This window comes from Diceros bicornis, chromosome 18 (assembly GCF_020826845.1).
Source record: "Diceros bicornis minor isolate mBicDic1 chromosome 18, mDicBic1.mat.cur, whole genome shotgun sequence".
Lineage (NCBI taxonomy): Eukaryota > Metazoa > Chordata > Mammalia > Perissodactyla > Rhinocerotidae > Diceros > Diceros bicornis.
This window is the reverse complement of record NC_080757.1, coordinates 61,886,364-61,905,619: the sequence shown is the minus strand read 5'-3', so window position 1 is coordinate 61,905,619 and position 19,256 is coordinate 61,886,364. Positions and strand designations below refer to the sequence as shown.

General features: G+C 49.2%; 1 protein-coding gene, 1 long non-coding RNA gene and 1 other non-coding gene across 8 annotated transcripts in view; 2 read left to right on the top strand and 1 right to left on the bottom strand.

Moving 5' to 3' along the window:
* Positions 1 to 10,138: 10,138 nt before the first annotated feature.
* Positions 10,139 to 18,720, top strand: LOC131417894 (uncharacterized). The gene is made up of 3 exons (XR_009222772.1): positions 10,139 to 10,359; positions 14,055 to 14,247; positions 17,555 to 18,720. It is a non-coding gene; the product is annotated as an uncharacterized LOC131417894 (long non-coding RNA).
* On the top strand, positions 13,184 to 13,255 carry TRNAQ-CUG (transfer RNA glutamine (anticodon CUG)). Its single transcript has one exon. It is a non-coding gene; the product is annotated as a tRNA-Gln (tRNA).
* NARF (nuclear prelamin A recognition factor) overlaps positions 15,280 to 19,256 on the bottom strand; it is a 25,846-nt gene continuing 21,869 nt past the window's right edge. For 3 of the 6 annotated variants that reach the window (XM_058561966.1, XM_058561967.1, XM_058561964.1), the window contains 2 exons: positions 18,650 to 18,807; positions 15,280 to 16,960 (listed from right to left, as the gene is read on the bottom strand). In XM_058561966.1, coding sequence (XP_058417949.1) covers positions 16,719 to 16,960; positions 18,650 to 18,807 — 400 coding nt within the window. In that variant the 3' untranslated portion in view covers positions 15,280 to 16,718. The remainder of the gene's footprint in view (positions 16,961 to 18,649; positions 18,808 to 19,256) is intronic. The other 3 variants (XR_009222771.1, XM_058561968.1, XR_009222770.1) reach the window with 2 other exon arrangements.

Here is a 19,256-nt window from a genome sequence, read left to right as displayed (position 1 = left end):
GAAATCCAGCACTGCAACTGGTTTCATTTAACAACATACTATGAACAATTCTGATTAAAAGTCCTGTGGTCTTGAGAATATAACACCATGTTTCATAATTTTTCCCTACTCAAAACCCCTCAGAGGCTCATGGTTATACACCAGATGAAAGCGAGACCCAGCAGTCTGAGTTTCCTGCAAACAGGGACCCCCCTCCCCGCCCAGGTCCTACCCAACTTTCCCTGCTTCTCCCCACTGCTCCTGAGTAGTGTGCATGACCTGGGCCTGCCCAGATCCTGCCTCATTTCTTCCCGAATTCCACCTTTGTTCATAGCGCTCCTGCCTGCACCCAGGTACCCTCCTCCCCCCCATCCATTCCCTCTCCCTGCACAAAGTATTCCCTTGTTGTGGCAACTCTGCTCACTCTCTCTCCAGGACCCAGGACTTTCTAACCTGAGTATGTAACAGTTATTTGACATTTAATAACTATTGCCTTGTGATGTTTCTTGTTGCCTTCCTTGAATTGTTATTTACTTTCTGTACTGTTACTTTTCATATGTGTATGTCTCATCTCCCCACCTCTATTATGAGTAAAAGCATTGACTGCAGAGACCTTGAGTTGTATCTTTGAATCACTCACAATGCCAGGCCCATAACAGACGCTCAGTACATATCTGTCTCATGAAATCATGTAACTCCATTCATCTGGCTCAGGGCTGCCAGGCGCTGCTTCAGCTCTGTCCTTGGCTGTGGGTACCCTGCCCATTTGGAAGAGATGGAAGTAGCACTTTCAATTGCATGGAAGAAACCTAATCTACAGAGAGGAGACAATATTCTTATTTTGGCCAAGCTATCAGAGAAAATATAAGGTATAGTCATTAAAATATGGCCCTGCTGATAATCAGTACCATAAACTGAAAAAGTATTACCATGGATGTAAGCACTATATTAAATAAATGATGAACTCCATATTCCTGGTTTCCTTCTTTACAGAAATACAAATACTACATTATAAAAAAAAATCATATTACCATAAACTTTCTGCTACCCAGGATTCTGAGAAGAATGAGATGCTCTATTTGATCAAACCTCCTAGTCTCTGAGGCAAGAACACGGCCTCACTTGTGGTCCTACCTCAACATCCCCACAGTACCAGGCAGGTTGTAGGTATTTCACATATCTTGTCAAATCACTGAACTGAATTGAGGTCTGCTTGATAAAGAAATCCAAATTTGGGCCGGCCCCGTGGCTTAGTGGTTAAGTGCGCGCACTCTGCTGCTGGCAGCCCGAGTTTGGATCCCGGGTGCGCACTGACGCACCGCTTGTCCGGCCATGCTGAGGCCGCGTCCCACATACAGCAACTAGAAGGATGTGCAGCTATGACATACAACTATCTACTGGGGCTTTGGGGGGAAAATTAATTAATTAATTAAAAAAAAAAAGAAATCCAAATTTATCATATGATTATGAAGTTTCAAATAGTAATACAGTCATAACAACCTGACATTAAAACCTTACTGACATGACTTCCTCTTCCTGACAATTTAGGAAGCACCGCAGGGTCTCAAGGTGCCCTTAATCCTAATTACAAACACCATTTTTTTCACTGTCATGGTATATTCAGAGACGTACCTGTCAATATAGAGTTCACACCAACTGGGTTAATTAACTATGTTAGTACAGATCACTAAACAAAAGTAATGTATTCCTGAATATTGATTTGATAAATTGATATAATATGCTCTGACTGATCTACAGAGTCAATATCATCCCAATCAAAACCCCAGCTGGCCTTTTTGTAGGAACTGACAAGCTGATTCTAATATTCATATGGAAAAACAAAGGACCTCGGATAGTTACAATGATCTTGAAAAAGAGGAATTAAGTTGAAGGATTTACAGCTATATTAATATAAGTTAATAGAAAGCTAAGCAATCAAATGAATATAAGGTGCCTTCTCTAATTCAGCTTTTAAAGAGAAGCTAATAAAATATAGTAATCTATAACTATAAACAATAGCTAATAAAGCTATAGTTAAATCAAAATTGTGTGGTGTAAGAGTAGACAACTCAGTGGAACAGAATAAAAGTCCAGAAATAGATTTCCACATATAGAATCAATTGGTTTTCAACAAAGGTGCCAGAGTCACGCACAAGGGAAAGGGAAGTGTGACATAATAAATCCATATTCGGTCTCTGCCTGCAGTTCCTGACACCGAGCTGTGACTCCCTCAGAATTTCCTGAGTGACAGGAATGTCTTTTGTTCTATTGAGGCGACTCTGGGTGGGCTCCTGGACAGGGGCTGGTCACCACAAAGATGAAGCCCTGATTAGAAGTTGGAACTTTCAGCCCCATCCCTCATCCTCTAGGAGAGGGGCTGGAGTTTGAGTTAATAATTGATCATGACTATGTGATGAAACTCCCGTAACAATCTCTCAACTATGCGGTTCATAGAGCTTCCAAGTTAGTGCACACATCCACGTGCTAGGAAGATGGTGCACCCCAACCCCACAGGGACAGAAGCTCCTGCACACGGGACACTTCTGGACCTCACCCTATGTATCTCCTCATCTGGCTGTTGATTGGTATCCTTTAGAATATCCTTTATAATAAACCAGTCAACATAACTAAATACATCCCTGAGTTTTGCGAGCCATCCTAGCAAATTATTGAACCTGAGGAGGGGGTTGTGGGAACCCCTGATTTGTAGCCAAGTCGGACAGAAATGTGGGTATCCTGGGGACCCATTACTTACAAATGGCTTCTGAAATAGGGGGCAGTCTTGTGGGACAGAGCCTTCAAACTGCAAGGTCTGCACTAACTCCTGGTGGGTAGTGTCAGAATTGGACTAATTGTAGCACACCCAGCCAGCATCCACAGAGAACTGGAGATTTTATTGGTGTGGAAAATATATACATTTGGTGTCAGAAGTGTTGTGAGTAGAAAAAGAGTTTTCCTTTAGCAAGTCTATTCAATAAATAGTACTGGAACAACTGGATATCTGAATAATAGTAACAACAACAAATGAAGACTCAGACCCATACCTTACACCACACAGAAAAATAAATGTGAGATGGGTCATAGAGCTGTATGTAAAAGCTAAATCTATCCAGCTTCCCAAAAGAAAACATAGAAGACTATCTTTGTGCCTTTTGGGTCTTAGGACCCAAAAAGTGAAAACCATAAAAGGAAAAAATTGATGTTAGTTGTGAAAATTTTTTACATTTTGCTCCTGAAAAGCCAATGAAAAATATGAAAACACGAGCCACACACTGGAAAAATAGTCATGATAGATATACCTGACAAGGATGTCTGAACAGAATTTAAAAGAACGCCTATAACTTCATAATGAAAAGAAAGCTAAAGTTTCAAACACAGGCCAGAGGCTTGAACAGCTACTTCAGAAGAGGAGATACCTGAATGGCCAACAGACACGTGAAAAGATGTTCAGCATCCTTAGTCCTCAGGGAAACGCAAATCAAAGCCACAATGAGACACTGGTAGAATGGCTAAAACTAGTAAGATCAACCTTACCAAGTGCAGGCAATGATGTGAAGCAACTAGAACTCTCATTCATTGTTGGTGGGAATATCAAATGGTGTGACCACTTTGGGAAACAGTTTGGCAGTTTCTTACACAAAGTCACACACACATCTTCCACATCATCCAGCCATCCCTCTCCTAGGTATTCACCCACGAGAACAGAAAACACATGCCTGCTAAGTGGCTTATACAAGAGTGTTCATAGCAACTTCAGTCATAATCATCAAAAACAACAAGAGAGTGAGTAAACAATGTGTGGTGCATCCACGCAGTGGAATGGGCCAGTGGGGCAGGGTCAACTTCTGAGGTCAAGCCCTCCGCCCTGGGGAGCTGGCACTGGCTATCTAGCAAACACCTTTTGTGCTTCCTCAGAAGCATTTTGTGGAAGGTGTTTTGAGTTCCCATAAAAAGATAATTAGAATCTAGCAAAGTTTAAAGTGTGCATGTCCTTTGACCCGGCGATTCCAGTTCTAGGAATTTACAAATATGCCAGCACAACTGTATATGGTATTCATTCCTGCAGTGTTTATTTATTTATTTATTTTTGTGAGGAAGATCAGCTCTGAGCTAACATCCATGCCAATCCTCTTTTTTTTTTTTTTTTGCTGAGGAAGACTGGCTCTAGGCTAACATCTGTGCCCATCTTCCTCCACTTTATATGGGACGCCACCACAGCATGGCCTGACATGCGGTGCATTGGTGCGAGCCCAGGATTCAAACCCGGGCCGTCAGCAGCAGAGCGTGTGCACTTAACCACTACGCCGTGGGGTTGGCCCCTCCTGCAGTATTTAAATACAGAAAATCCACACCTAACTTTATCACACATCAGTGGTGGCCAGTTGAATATTTACTAGGACATCCAGACATCGCAACATATCCTCTAAAGAAATGAAGGGGCAAATCTGCCCAGGTGTAGTACCAGGAGGGCGGGGTGGCGACATGGCATGCGTGCCAAGGACAGGGCTGATTTACCTGCCACCTGGTTACCAAGAAAGTCTGGAACGACACTCACCAAACTGCTAACAAGGGCTGCTCCTGTTTCTTAGGATTGTGTCCTTCTCCATAAAAAAATAATAAGTATGTCTTACTTTTGTAATTTCAATTTAAAATTATGTTTTAATTAAGGTTGGAAAACATAATTAGGATCACTTAAGTTAAAAACTGGTAAAATTTTAAACCCCACCTGTCTTTAGGAAAGAGTGAGTTTTACAGATGAATGATACATACATTCCTTTTTTTTTTTTTGTGAGGAAGATCGGCCCTGAGCTAACATCTGCCAATCCTCTCTCTCTCTCTCTTTTTTTTTTGCTGAGGAAGACTGGCCCTGGGCTAACATCCATGCCCATCTTCCTCTACTTTATATGGGACGCCGCCACAGCATGGCTTGACAAGCGGTGCATTGGTGCAAGCCCGGGATCCGAACCGGCGAACCCTGGGCCGCCTCTGCAGAGCGCGCACACTTAATCGCTTGCGCCACCGTGCCAGCCCTCGATACATACATTCCTAATTGAATTTCATTCTAAACAAATAACAGCCTCAGAGATAAATTTTATAATACCACTTTTTAAAAGAAAGTACCAAGAAAATCCTTAAATTTATTGATATTAACTGGACCTGAAAGTGTGTGTTCCTAAGGCCTCCATCAAAACCTCTTCTGCACGGACCTCCCTCAAGAGCTTCAAAAACGGAAGTGTGTTCTCACTCTGTGCTCCTGGGGCAGGAAGGGGTCGATGGCTGTGTGCTGATGAACATCTTCACACACGTCAGAGAAGCCATCACATGTGTGGCGACGAGTATTTGCCTCTTAGGTGAAGGCCATGCTCCCAGCAAGGCAGCCCCAGAATGTGCCCTGGGCAGGCAGACTCCACACAGCTACCTGCAAGCCTCTCTGTTCTGAACCATGTTATCTAACTGAAAAGAAAATCAGGGATGGCCTGCCTGGGAGGACAAGGCATGAGGCACGTGGCCCTCGTAGTGACTGGCGTCCTATGGCCAGCCACACGCAGACCCATCTCCAGTCGCCCTTAGCATCGTGCTCCAGGAATCTCCTTCTCCAGGCCACATTTCTGAATCTCTGTGCTGAAGCTGGTATCCCCCAAAGCACACACAGAACAGATGCAAAACGCAGACAGCAGGACAGATGTGAATTCAATAGTGATAAGCCATTTCTGAATAGAGGGGTCTCTGTCGCCTTAGCTCAGGGCCACCCCCTTCCCACACCTCCCCACCCAGGAGCTCCCTGCAGTTTCTCAGCATTGGTCTGGGCATCCCTGGTCCTCCCATCTCCTGAGCACTAAACCTCTGGGCTGGCTTTGACTCATGAGCTACTTCATCACTCATTCATTCATTCATTCACGCATTCATTCATTCATTCATCCACTCAACAAATGTTTCCTGTCTCCGGCCATATGCTGGGCCCTGTGCTAGACACCAAGGGCCTACTGTGAGCAAATGGGACACGGGCTTGCCTTCATCAGGCCAGGGAGGGGAGGCAGCCTTGATGCAGGCCATCAGCCCTCCTCACCTGGACCAGCAGCCCAGGTTCCCCCACACACAGCCAGCCTCCTTCTCCAGGCCTCCCGCCCCTCACATGCATGCCAGCCACCTGCATGCAAGACCCTGCTCCAGTGGCACCTCCATCAGCCACTGCAACCACCACCCGCATCGCAAGAATTGCTCCTTCCTTGGAGCAGCTGTGCTGCCTGCCGCCTCATTCCCAGCTCACAGTCTGGAACAACTGTTGTGCATGCACGTGTTCTCCTGCCAGGACTCAGCCCTGAGGTTGAGTTCCTGGTTGGCCTTAGCACTTGCCTGATGTGGGGTAAGTTTGGGAAAGTGACATAACGAATGAATGATTATTCCCATCATTACTCTTCATTGGTTCAAGCAAAAACCTTCTCTGAGCTTATGTGAAGCTCAGAGGACCAAGATGAAAACCCCTCCTCATCCTGGAGGCCCCCGGGTTAGGGGTGGGAACGAGAGGAGAAAGCAGGCACTCAGAACACGTGCACGACGGGTGACCGTTTTAGAGAGGATTCTGATGGTAAACAGCAAAGCTGTAAAAATGTAAATGGCCTTGACCCACTAACCATACATCTGAGAAACTAGCTAAGAAAACAATCCAAAATAGCTTTAAACAAACCTTTACTCAGTGTAAACCCATTTCAATTCAACATCTGTGGAGAGCTACATCTATAAGAGATGCTGCTTCATTTAGGAAACAGGAAAATGAGAAAACAGGGATCCTGCCTCTAACAAATAGTAAGAAAAAGACAAATACCACAATTTTAAAAGTTGGCAAAGATTTCTCATGCTGGAGAGTAAATTACAGATAAGCAAGGAGGGGCTGAAAGAAACCATGTGTTTCTTCCATCAAACATCAGTATGAACTTATCTCAACCTACATTTCATATAGATACAGAAACTATTAAGATGGGTTAGCGGACATACCTATGTTTCCTAGCTCTGTACCCTGAGATGGCTTAGAAACAGGGACACCCCAGTAGCAACGAGCACATCCAGATCTTGTTTCTAACACCATCCTCCAATAAAAGAACCAAGGTTTCTTGGAGAAACATTAAGAAACTGCCAGACTGTTTTCCAAAGTGGCCACACCATTCTACATTCCCACCAGCCATGTATGAGGGTTCGAGTCGTCCCATCCTCTCAACACTTGGTAAGGTCAGTCTTTTTACTTTTCACAGCCACTCCAGAGGGTGTTGTATTTCCCCAATAGCTAATGATTCTGGGAATCTTTTCCTGGGCTGACTGGCCATGATCAAAGCAAGGGTTTCTTGGTCACTGGTGGTGTTTTCAGGAGAGAAATGTGTGTGTATGTGAGGAGGGAGGAAGGTTGGAGGTGTGAGTGGGTCAAGGTCCCTGCCTCCCACGGAGAGTGGAAGGTGGGGAAGGAGGACCTGGGTCTCCAGTGGCCAGAACTGAGATTTTGAGATCAAGACTATGGCTCTTATTGCTACTGCTGCTCCTACTAACACTAGACCACTTAGGCCATCCTTTTTAACCTCTTACAGTACCAGACGCTATTCTGGACACTTCACACACACCAACCCATCAATCCCCCAGCCACCTCGGCTGATCATCAAGACCCTCACAAGGTGAGTTGAAGCCTGGTGCCTGGGGTCACTAGCTGGGGTTGGACCCCTGGCTGAGGCGGCCTGGCTGGGAAGGTCCAAGGCCTAGCCCTGGGGCCCCCGGGCAGGGCTATGCCCACCTTCCTTCCACCTTCCCTCCTGGAACAGGTGGCACTGGAGTGGACTTGGGGATATGTGGAGGAGTGTGTAGGGGGTGCACGTGGGGGTCTGCAGTCCCTTTGGCCCAGCTGTGCTATCGCTAGCTGCCTGGGCTCTCACCTGGCTGAGAGGGTCCTGTCCTCCAGCCCCAGATACCAGGAGCACATGAGAGGAGGGCAAACAAGCTGTGAAATACTCTGAGTTGGCACACAGTCTGTGTAACATCCCCCCGACATCAGACATCCCAACTGAGTGAAGGACCTGTACCCCTGAATGCTGGTCGGATGGGAGTCGCCTCATGCAGGAACATATTCCACACAAGTAGCCATATCGTTGCAGCAAACTTTCTCCTTTATTACCGTTTCTCAGAAGGCCTGTGCTTGTAGGGCAAACTCCCGCAGAGCATCACTAGTAAGCATGAAGTACAAGAAGTCACGTCTTTGCAGCTACACATTTTAGATCAAGCCTTAGCATATCTGAAGCACCTTGTCTTGACAGTCTGGAAGTTTCAGAACAACAACACTCAAATTGGCAATGACAGAGCAAAAGGGCCTGAAGAAAGGGGTGTTCCAGTGACACATCCACCAGTAAGTCGCTGTCGGTGGTGTATGGTATTTTATCACACAACCTGGAGCTCAGTACGACATAGGGGCAATTTTAAATGCATATGACTGTCACTTGTGTTTGCCTTAAGTTCAGATTAACTTTGCATACTTTTTTAGAATTATTGATCATACTAAAATTCAAACATGACCAGAAGGAAGTATCTCACTGGAAAGAAAAAAAACAGAAAAGTGAAAGAAAAAATCTGGTAGAAACTTCAAAATATTAAAAGCAGACACAATGGAAACTGAAAACACTAACGGTCAAGATCACGCCGGAGAAGAATGGTGGGAGCTGAGAAAACAGGATGACGAGAATGAGCGCGCAGAGACGAGGGACGTGAGACTCGGGCTACGCGGAACAGCAAGGCACAGCAGAGGGACACGACGTGACAGGCAGGAGAAGGTGGTGGTCCAGGACAGGGATCAGGTGGCCGCAGCCCATGGTGCCGCAGGGTGCCCGTTACCACAGCACGACCCCCGACCCTGGTTAATGAAAACGCATTTGTTCAATGTTGTGATTTCGTTTACCGAGAACCAATTAGAACACACAGCAGACAACAAAGAGGGTTCTGGAAACACTGCGAAAGAATCATTTTTAACAGGAAAACTGCTACACGGTGTTGTGTGCTCCGAGAGCACGCGCTGACCGTCCAGGGTTTCCCTCCGGATAGACAGACCCCGTCGTGAGCATCTTCAGAACCTGAGGAGTCACCAGGCCTCCGCAGAGTGACTGCGCGCCGGGCCACACACCGCGGACAGCTCAGGGGGCTCCACGCAGGGCGGCCTCCGCTGCCCCGCAGCTGACGGCAGGCCGCGCGCGGACGCCCGGAGTCCCGCAGCCCCTCGGGCTCCAGCCCAAAGAGAGCCACCCTGGAGGTCGTGCCAGGGAGAACGCCACGCCGACGGCCTCTCTACGGTCAGTGATGAGAAGCCAAGCCTGACCGACGCCGCGAAAGGAAGGGCTGAACTGTCTTCCACTCGCTCTATAAAAACAGAGTTACCGAATCGTTCACCGCGTCGAGAGGCAATCGGAGGCCCCACGAAAAATTCGGGAAGCAAATCTGAGCGTCCGTCCGTCCGTCAGTGAGGTTTCACCAGTCGTGGGACGTCCGCGCGGTTCATTGCCAGTTGTCGGCTCCGTAGCTTCGCAACCACCTGGACTGCTTCTCTGGTTCTGATCAACGCTCACTTCAGGCCTAATTTCGTAATCTTCTTAAAAACGGTGCTCCAAAGCTCACAGACTTGAGACCCCACCTACCTGCGCCGGACCCAGGCACCCCCACCCGGAGCCTGAGGGGAGCCACGTGGGGGCGGGGGGAGGCGGGGTCCGCGGGGGGCAGTGGGTCCACCGGAGGGGGTGGGGGAGAGGCTACCCCATCCCGGAGGTAAAGCGGTGAGGAAATCAGCGGGACCGCAGAGGGGGCATTCGGAGGTCGCCCTATCCCCTCAAACCACCAGGCCCGCCCCCTTTCCAGGAACTCAACCGCGCGGGGTCTCCTCAAGGCCCTCGACTCCAGGTGCGCACGCGCGAACGTTCTCGCACTAGCGAGGGGCGGGGTGGCAGCGCGCCGCTGCTGCGACGCGTATATACGCACGACCACGTGATGTGATGCCCACGTGACTGGTCACCCACGTGACAGCTGGCGGCCGGGCTGGGCGGTGCGCCTGGCGAGAAGCTCACCGCCCAAAACCGGAAAGGCGCAGCCGAGGGCGGGTGGCGGTCTCTGCTGCCCTCTTCGCTTCAAACGCGAGGGGGCTGCGAGGCGCTGGGGATGCGGGTGAATAACCGGCTTCTGCCTGCGAGGGTCATGGGGCTGAAAGCTGGAAATCTGGAGGTGCCCATCACAAGCGATTGGGCGATGTCTGTCAGAAAGATGAAAAAAGTGCTCCTTCGATTTGCTCCTGTAATCTCACTTCTAAGACTGTCTTGAGGAAATAGGCTCTAATACTGCCTTGTAGAGCCACTGCCTTTGGATGATGAGGTACTGAAAAGAAAAATGGTTTCCCACCAGCAGAGGGCCCATTGTCTGTTGCTGGCTGTCACTGTAAATCGTGGGGTTTGGCCAGGAGCCTGTTGTGTAGGGTGCAATTGATACCAAACCTCTTAATCTCAAGTTTGTGTGCTGATGATGCACAGTAAACTAATCTCTGAGACACCGGTGTTGCAGATGGAGAAATGTTTATTTGAATTGGCCAAGAGGCGAATGCAGGAGGATAGGTTCTCTCAAATCCGCCTTAACAAAAGAGGAAAGCAGGGGGTTTTGGTAGAGCTAAGGGGCTTGGGAGGAGGAGCTTTCTAGAAACAAAAAGGAAGTCCGTGTTTCTTTCACACCAGCTAAACCCTTGGGAAATCTGACTTCTGGGTGGCAACTGCAGCTGGGGGCTGGTTATCTGATGATTTTAACTTCCTTAAAGGCATTCTTTTTCTTCTGCAAAACAAGCTCATAAACCGTTGTGACCCTTGAGTCACCCCTCGGGTTGAACAAGAAAACAGCAAATTAACAAGGTTAACTTCTTTTCATCTGTGTTTGTGTTGGGAACAAGGTTGAAGAGTAATCATGTTCTTATTGAATATTTACAGTTAACCTTCAGGTAGCCAGCATCACAATGACAGTGGGACTCCCCAATAGAAAGCAAATAAGTCCACGTCCAGAATTAAGGACTATTCCAACGTGGCCTCTAATGGCTCCTGCAGCGAAAGGATCAGTGAAGTCACCTGCCATCAGGTGGCTGGCTGCTCTCTCTTCCCCACAACTAGTATTGGGATTCAGTTGGCCATTAAAACATAAGGAGGAGTCATAGCCAGGGCAGCCTCTGGGGGAAAAAAGGAGTCCATGTTGTTGAGCCTGGGCATAGTCTCCTTACCTGTCCCCACAGCCAGTTTGGTTGGGGCTTAAGCAAGCATCACTAGGGTGGCTGGAGAAAGAGTCTGATGGACATGTGTAGATAACCTTGTCCACCTGATTGAGCCTTTCCCACAGTGGAGACGTTCTGATGAGCTTTCACATGGAATGTGAATCTTCTCAAATTCTGGGCCTGTTTTAAGAAGTCCATCTTCACACCTCATCAGCAAGGCTCTTTGACACCAATCCTCCAATCTGGTTTTATCAAGTCCCTGCACTGGGGCATTGATGAGATGTGCTGCTCAGAGGGGTTTCCATTGTCTTCTCCTGGTCGCCACGTTTTTGCCTCTAACTGTCCCTGTCTGCCTGGACTTATCGGGCTCAGCAACAATCCTTTAGACCTTGTGGTGGAGATTCAGGCTCACAGTACAGCCCTGTGGGTGCATTTCAGGAAGCCTCACACCCCACGGCAACTGTCAGTCTGTCTTGCTGTTCTGAGCCAGGGGCCACCCCTTGTGCCCTGCTGGATGTGTCACTAATGCTGCAGAAGTCCCTGCCAGTTGGCTTGGCCCAGGCCTTCATTTCAGGTCCTCCCTCTTTCTCACCCTCCCTTCAATGCTCTTGGCAGTTGTGGCCATACATCTGGGGTTATAGTCGTCTTCGGTAGGTCTGAATGGCTTCTGTTTGCCCTCCAAAGCCACCTGTACCTTTCTCTTCTCTAAGACCAAGAGGAAGCTAGAGAGCAGAGTGACCGCAGCCACTGGGAGGCACTGGCAAGGAGATTGGAGGTGGAGGAGAAAAAGGCTGGGGTATTCCTCAGCTCTCTTATGCCTGGCTGTGGGTTGATGCTACACTAAGGAAAGCCACAGATCCTGTTCAGTGCCCACTCCATCACCTTCAGCTCTTGAGGGTCCAGGAACTGTTCCCAGGCCTCCAGATTCTGACCACACAGTGCTGTGGCTAGTGTTGGAGTGCTCACTGCCCTGTTGGCTTCTTTTAACCCTGTTCATAAAAATGGCTCATTAAACTCCCTGCAGCCATGTCCTTTGAGTATCCTGGCTGATACTCATAGTTTGACTCCAGAAGTTTCAGTATCTATGCTTCTTTTCCTGGTGCTTCTGTTGGCTTGAGAGAGGAGATACCCTATTCATCTGCAGCGGCAAGTTCCATGGACACTTTTTACGTGAAAAGGTTCAACATGAATTCAAAGATTTTTCTCCCAAAGGATTTATATCCAGAATGTTCTTGGGGGAACAGTTTCTACCTCTTTGAAAGTGCAGGGTTTTATTTATGTTTTTCTTCAAATTATAAAGCTGAACAGCAAAATTTCTTAACACTAATTTTAAGCAATTTTTTCTGAAGAAACAGCTTCCTTGGTGACTGGGAAGAAGTAGGTCAAGAGAAAAAACAGAATTAAAAGGATAGTTTACTCATAATTGCACAAATTAGGAGTCATTTTCAAATGATGTGGAGAAATCTTTGTTCTTTTCCAAAATCCAACCACCACCACCGCAGTGCAGAACCTGCCACCCTTGTCCAGGGACACGGACACTCTGGGCTACGAAGCTTGTGGTTCTTTACTTTTTGTTTTTAACAGCAGAAAAGGACATGAATCCAGAGCGTTCTCTCTGAAAGAAGTTGAGGGAGGGAAAGCAAAAGTCCACTCTATTTGTAAATGGGCACTCCCTTTGGGCCCCTGCAAGAGCTGCCCTCCTCAGTGGAGGCTGCTGGGCCTGCCTCAGAGTTGGGCAGGTGACACCAGGGGCAGCAGAGTGGTGCAGCAGGAGCGTGCTGGGCTCACAACCCAGAGGTTGATGGATCGAAACCATCCTCTGCTATGAGCTTAACTTTTTCTGGTTTTGAGTCCCTGGGGGTGGGTGGGTAGGGCTCGGCCTGTGGACCTTCCAATCCATGTCTGTGTCCCTATCTGTCAGTGCTCTCATCAGGGCACACGGCAGCAGCGGGTTCCATGGTGTAATGGTCAGCACTCTGGACTCTGAATCCAGTGCTCTGAGTTCAAGTCTCTGTAGGACCTGTGTGCCCCTGTTGTCCCCTGACTTTGCCCTCTTGATGAGCGGTGTGTTTGTGTGTGTGTGTGTGTGTGTCCTGCACGCTCAGGCCAAGGGTCGCCCCATGGTGGACTGAGTGGTACGCAGTTCTGTGGTGTAATGGTTAGCACTCTGGACTTTGAATCCAGCGATTGGAGTTCAAGTCTCAGTAGAACCTGCCCTGCCTGTGGCAGGGCCTGTGGCCCTTTTGTCTGCCCTGTCTCCTCCAGCTTGGGCACCACCTCCTCAGATGAGGACCCAGTGCTGCAGCACTCCCTCCCCAGAGGGAATCATGTTTGGAATTTCCTTGTCTGTTCTTTTTAACGTCCATTTTTTCTCTCTAGTTTGGCTTTAAAAAAAGACCAAAAGGGGGCCTGGCCTGGCGGTGTATCGGTTACGTTCGCATGTTCCACCTTGGCGGCCCGGGGTTCCCCGGTTTGGATCCCGGGTGTGGACCTATTCACTGCTCATCAAGCCATGCTGAGGCAGGGTCCCACATAGAAGAGCTACAACTCTATGACTATGATACACAACTATGTACTAGGGCTTTGGGGACAAAAAAGAAAGAGTAAGATTGGCAACAGATGTTAGCACTGGGCCAATCTTCCTAAAAAAAACCAAAAGGTGTTTAAAAAAAAAAAAAAAGACCCAAAGGGGCTTATATCACATGTATGGTTCTGAGATTTCCCTGTCAGTGTAAGAAGCGAGTCCATGATTTACCACTGCGAATCCCCCATCTGGATATACCATTACTGAACCGTGCTCCACGGACGCACTCTTCTTTAGGTGCTGCAAATTGTTGAATCTTACTGCAAACCTGCTCAAGAACACCGTCCAGGACTTGCCACGGGCACCTGTGAGGTGGTCCTGCAGTAGAGAAGCTCCCAAGAGCGCAGCTTCCCACAGGCGCGCCTGATCTTTTCATCGACATCAATACTTTGTAGGTCATTTGCCCACCTACTGAGCAAGACCCAAATTTGTAAGTAGATGTGTATCTGCATGTGTGTATGTATATATACAATTTGCATTTCAATCTTAAAATAAGACTTCAGTCCTGGCACCTGCCCTCCTTGTTTTCAAAACATTTGGCTTTTCCTTATTCAGGAAGTACAGGGTCCAGCCTGTCCAAAAATACCATGCCCTCTGCCTCCCTGGGCATTGGAGATGAGGGTTCATGCTTTAGACAGTGCTACGCCTGCTGTTACTGACTGGGAACGAAGCCAATGGGTGTGTGGAAGGCAGCGGAGTGTAAATACCAAGGTTGGGCCTGAGGAGACGGAGCCCATGTTTGGTGGCCAAGTGGCCTCGGGCAAGTGAGCTGCATGCCTGGGCAGCAGTCCACTCAAGTATCCTAGATGCAAGTGTGAAGGTCTTCTCACTGCAGGGTGTGTCTAGAAGCCTCTGTTGCTCAGCCTTGGGCCAGCAGGTGAGGCCAGAGAACATCCTCGAGTCAGTGGCATAACGTAGGAGCCTGCAGACAGGCAGTGCCCTCGCCCAACACCCTAGGCCAGTGTCAAACTGACAGTGTGGACAGTGGATGAGCTGCAGTCCTCACTCTGGCAAAGCTGGGAAGGACGGACCAGTGTCTACACCGGCTGGAACTGGCCCAGGCGCTCAGGCCAGGTGGAAATGGAATCGAGAAATCTGGGCTGCAACATGGTACAAAGCACAGGCATGGGGAGCAGAGCCATTCACTAAGATGGCCAACATGCACACAAACCTGGACACGCTCATGGTCCACTGGAGGTGCTAGCAGCACTAGAACTCAGGTAACAGCATTCCTGTAGAGACAGCTGCCGGGTGCGACGTGAATCTGGACTTACTCTGTCCTCCTCCACCGCTTGCTTGGCCGGCACCGCTCACTAGCAGACTCTCTCCGCGTGTCACCAGCCTGACCACCAGGGCCCCCCTCACTCTGACTCAAGTTATAATGATGATCCAGTCTCAGAGCACACAACAGCCCCTGGCTGAGGAGAACAGCATCTGGTTCACAGAATTCCACACTCAGATATACTCTTCAACTGTTTATTCCATGATCAGTTACTGCAGAGAATGGAAACCCAATTGTATATAGACTGAAAGCAAAAAACTACACAACTTCACACAACATATCCAGTTATCAATCCAGACAGGTACAATATGATACAAAATAAGATGAAGGAAACCTAACATGCTGAGGCTTTACAGCACTGAGGGGTTCAAGATGAGCATCATCACTCATGGTAACAAAATCCAAGTGCTTTGAAAAACCCACTCGAGGCCTCTTCACAGATGCTTCATTTCACAGGATGCGCCCTGATGGGGAGCTCCATGATTCTGCAGATTTCTGGTTGTCTGCCAGCCCTGTTTTAACTGTTTGTGGGCAAACTGCTCTCTCTTCTTTCCTTAAGGCGAGCTCACATGAGCAGTATGAGCAGGATGAGGGGTCCCATCACGCAGCCAGAGGGCTTGACGGAACCGAATCACGGAGCCAGGCCCACTGTATGAGGGAAGGACCATAGGGAGGAGCTGGGGGGAGGCTGGGCCATCAGGAAGCTGTCTCACCCACCTTTGGGGTCGGAAGGGCCCTCACCTGCCTGACCCCACCCAGGGAGGGACTGACCACACAGCCTGGCCTGAGCAGGGCAGCCTCTCTCTCCATTCTCCATCCTTCGTCTGTACTACCTGTCACCCTTGTTGGGCCTCCCCCACCTCAAGGTGAGTTCAGCTTAAAGACAACGTCAAAGTGCGAGTTTGGGGCATAAGTTGCCAGTGCCCACCGGGCCCCACAGTTAGAGGGTCTGGTCCCAGGAGGGGACTGCTACTGCACTCTGGCCACTGCAGCAGTGAGGAATGTGGCCCACTGTTGCCAGAACAGATTTTTTCAAGAAAAGCTGGAAATTCAGATTTGTGTATGAGCCCCTTGATTCCAAAAGGTTGCAAGTTATTCATGTTCTGGCAAAAACATTTTCAAGAATAACACCTGTAGGTAAAAATAAGAGCCAGGCAGGCAGACTGTGCTGGTACGGTCCCCACGACCTGCAGTCTGCATGCCTCCTGTCTTTATTTCCACATCAAATCTCTCTGAGGTACATAAATCAGAACTTCTGGGGTCTTAGCTCTTCACAGGACACTTTTTGGATTTTTTTAATCCTAAAAGACAGTAGTCTGGCTCCATTGTTGTTCTTTGGGATTTTTTCAGTCTTAGGGTAAAAGGCTACTTAAATTGGGAAAATTGTTCTCTTGTGTTAAAGTATTCCAATCACACATGTATTTAAGGATAGCACCACATCAAGCTGAATGAGGGAGCTGCCAACAAATGGGGGTAGCAGAGAATTCTGAAAAACGAAAGTAACAGAAGAAAAGCCAAGCTGTTTTCTTCAGGTGGGTATCAAGTCTCTGATACCCACACTCAGCAGCTCCTCCCTCCTTGGGCAGCTGATGGCACCTGCCTCCCAGCCTTCTTGACCTTTACCACTTGATGTCTTGGCTGTTAGCGGGGTGCCCTGAGCCTTGGTACACAGTGTGCAGGGCTTCCTGGACCCTGGGGGAGTCGGCCCCATCCAGCCACTCCTGGTACAGCTCCTGCACTCGGGTGCTGGTCTCCGGGGGCTGCACGGGGATGTCTGCATAGATGCCTTCCATCTGCCGCAGCAGGGCCTTGTTGGCGTGCCCATCCTCAGTCTGGGCTTGGCCTCTGCCATTTAAGCATCCTGAAAGACACGCAGGGAGCTTACTCTTTTTCTCCTTTTGTCTTAAAGGGAAGATGGTTCTGGAACAGGAGAGGAACGACAGCAGTGCATGGCATCGTGTGGCCAGAGCCTGGAGCTGGGCCCTAGACACTCATGTCCCCGCCAAGGCCTCAAGAACCCCAGTCACAGGCTCACAGCCACAGGTGCTTCCTATTCTCACCTATTTACATCACCCATAAAGTGTTTTTACCTAAAACTGAAATAACTTGCCAACCTTTTAGAACTGGGTGGCTATGTATGCAAATCTAGATTTCTCTTAAAATTTATCAAAACCAGGAGAGCACAGAAATTATTAATAAGCAGCTAAACCACTGGTGTCTGCATAATGCCTTAGTGCACTGGCCTCCATCTGGGCTACAGCGGGGAGGGGAGATGGGGACCCAGGACCCCATACATCCAAATACCATGGCTTGAATAAAGAATATGCCTCCTAGGTATTGGTGCTACTTACCCTCAGACATGTTGATGTCATGATTATATGATAAAAATTCATTTAAAGTGATTTGGAGCAAAGGTCCACCCTGGCCAAACCTTTCCCCATTCATCTGTCGGCAGCGCCCAACAGCTGCACTTCTGACCTCACATCTCAGAGACACTCAGCTGAGCAGAGGACTCAGCCCACTCTCCCAGTGAGCTGCCTCTCCATGGTCTGCCTCTCCTCAGATCCCTGGCCTTGGCTCCCCCACGGGGGAGCGACTCTAACCAGAGGGCACAGGTGAGTCCCACCCAGCCCCCACCCCAACTGGTGCGCAGGTGCAGATGCCCCCCCAGGAGGCCCTGCCTGGACTGCTTGGCCGTCTCACCTCCAGTCCACTCCTCCGCTCAGGCCATGGGCTCTGCCGTTTGTGCCCCTGGCACAAGGACTCCGAGGCTGTGTGTTCCCCTGAAGCCAGCACTCGCCTCTCTCCCTTCAGCGCCCTGCACCTGCCCTCCCCAAATGCTCATGGGTTCTCCACCACCTCCCTGGTGAGGTGGCCGCGGCTCCTCTCCATCTATGCTCTTCCCACCACCGCAGCCTCGGCTCCTCAAGCTCCTCTTGCACCTGGAATTGCCCACCTGGTATTTCCACCTGAGTGGAATGGCACATTCCTGATCCCCTCTCTGATTCAGCTCTGTCGCCACATGGGGGCCTGGATGGACCACCAGGGGCCACGGGCTGCCTTCCTCCCTGACGCCCACACCTACTCCACCAGCAAGTCCTTCCGGGGGACCCCCACCCCAGCCCATCTCGTTGGCCTCCATCTTTTACTTGGTCCCTCCTGTCACTCAGGGACAGAACCTGGCTGGAGGAGGTGGTGGCCGTCTGAGCCACCCAGGCCAGCCTTGGTTCCCATGTGCCTCAACTCTCAGGTTTAAGCGTGCTCTCTGTACCAGCTGCCACACGAGCCGGCTCTCACCTGGTGCTGCCTAAGCAGTGACTCTTCTCTGGGACCACACTCCCAAGGGGATTTCCAAGGTGACGTGTGACTGCCTGCTCTTTTCTACTATGTGGGTGTGAGGAAAGAAACGGGACTGTCACGTCACAACCACCAGGGCAGTGTCCATGCTCCCACATAGCCGTTGGAGCTGAGTGAGGCTTGGGTGGCCAACAAGGGCCCGTTTCCTACAGGGGCTGTGGAGGGGTCTGCTCAGCCTAGCCCCGTGTCTCACCCCCGGCACAGGCGAGGACCTCCACAAAGTGGTATGGCGACTTGCCCTTCTTCAGCTTCAGGATCACGTTCTGGATGTTTCGAAAGCCATATGCAGCAGCAAAGCGTAACAGAACCTCCCCGTTCTTTTCAAGGGTGACCTCCTGGAAGTCTTTGTTCCTATAAAATGAACAAAATGGATCTGATCTATAGAGTCCTTCTTCTGTGGCTGGAGGATATTTTTCTAATCTAAGTTTGGAAGTCAGCAAAAATAAAAGTGTGTGAATAAACAGAAAAAAGGCCTTTCAATCTTTTTTTTTTTTTTGTGAGGAAGATCAGCCCTGAGCTAACATCCATGCCAATCCTCCTCTTTTTGCTGAGGAAGACCAGCTCTGAGCTAACATCTATTGCCAATCCTCCTCTTTTTCCCCAAAGCCCCAGCAGATAGTTGTATGTCATAGGTGCACATCCTTCTAGTTGCTGTATGTGGGACGCCGTCTCAGCATGGCCAGAGAAGCGGTGCGTCAGTGCACGCCCGGGATCTGAACCCAGGCCGACAGTAGCGGAGAGCGCTCACTTAACCACTAAGCCACTTTCAATCTTGATTGGTGTAAACTCTAAAATTAGGA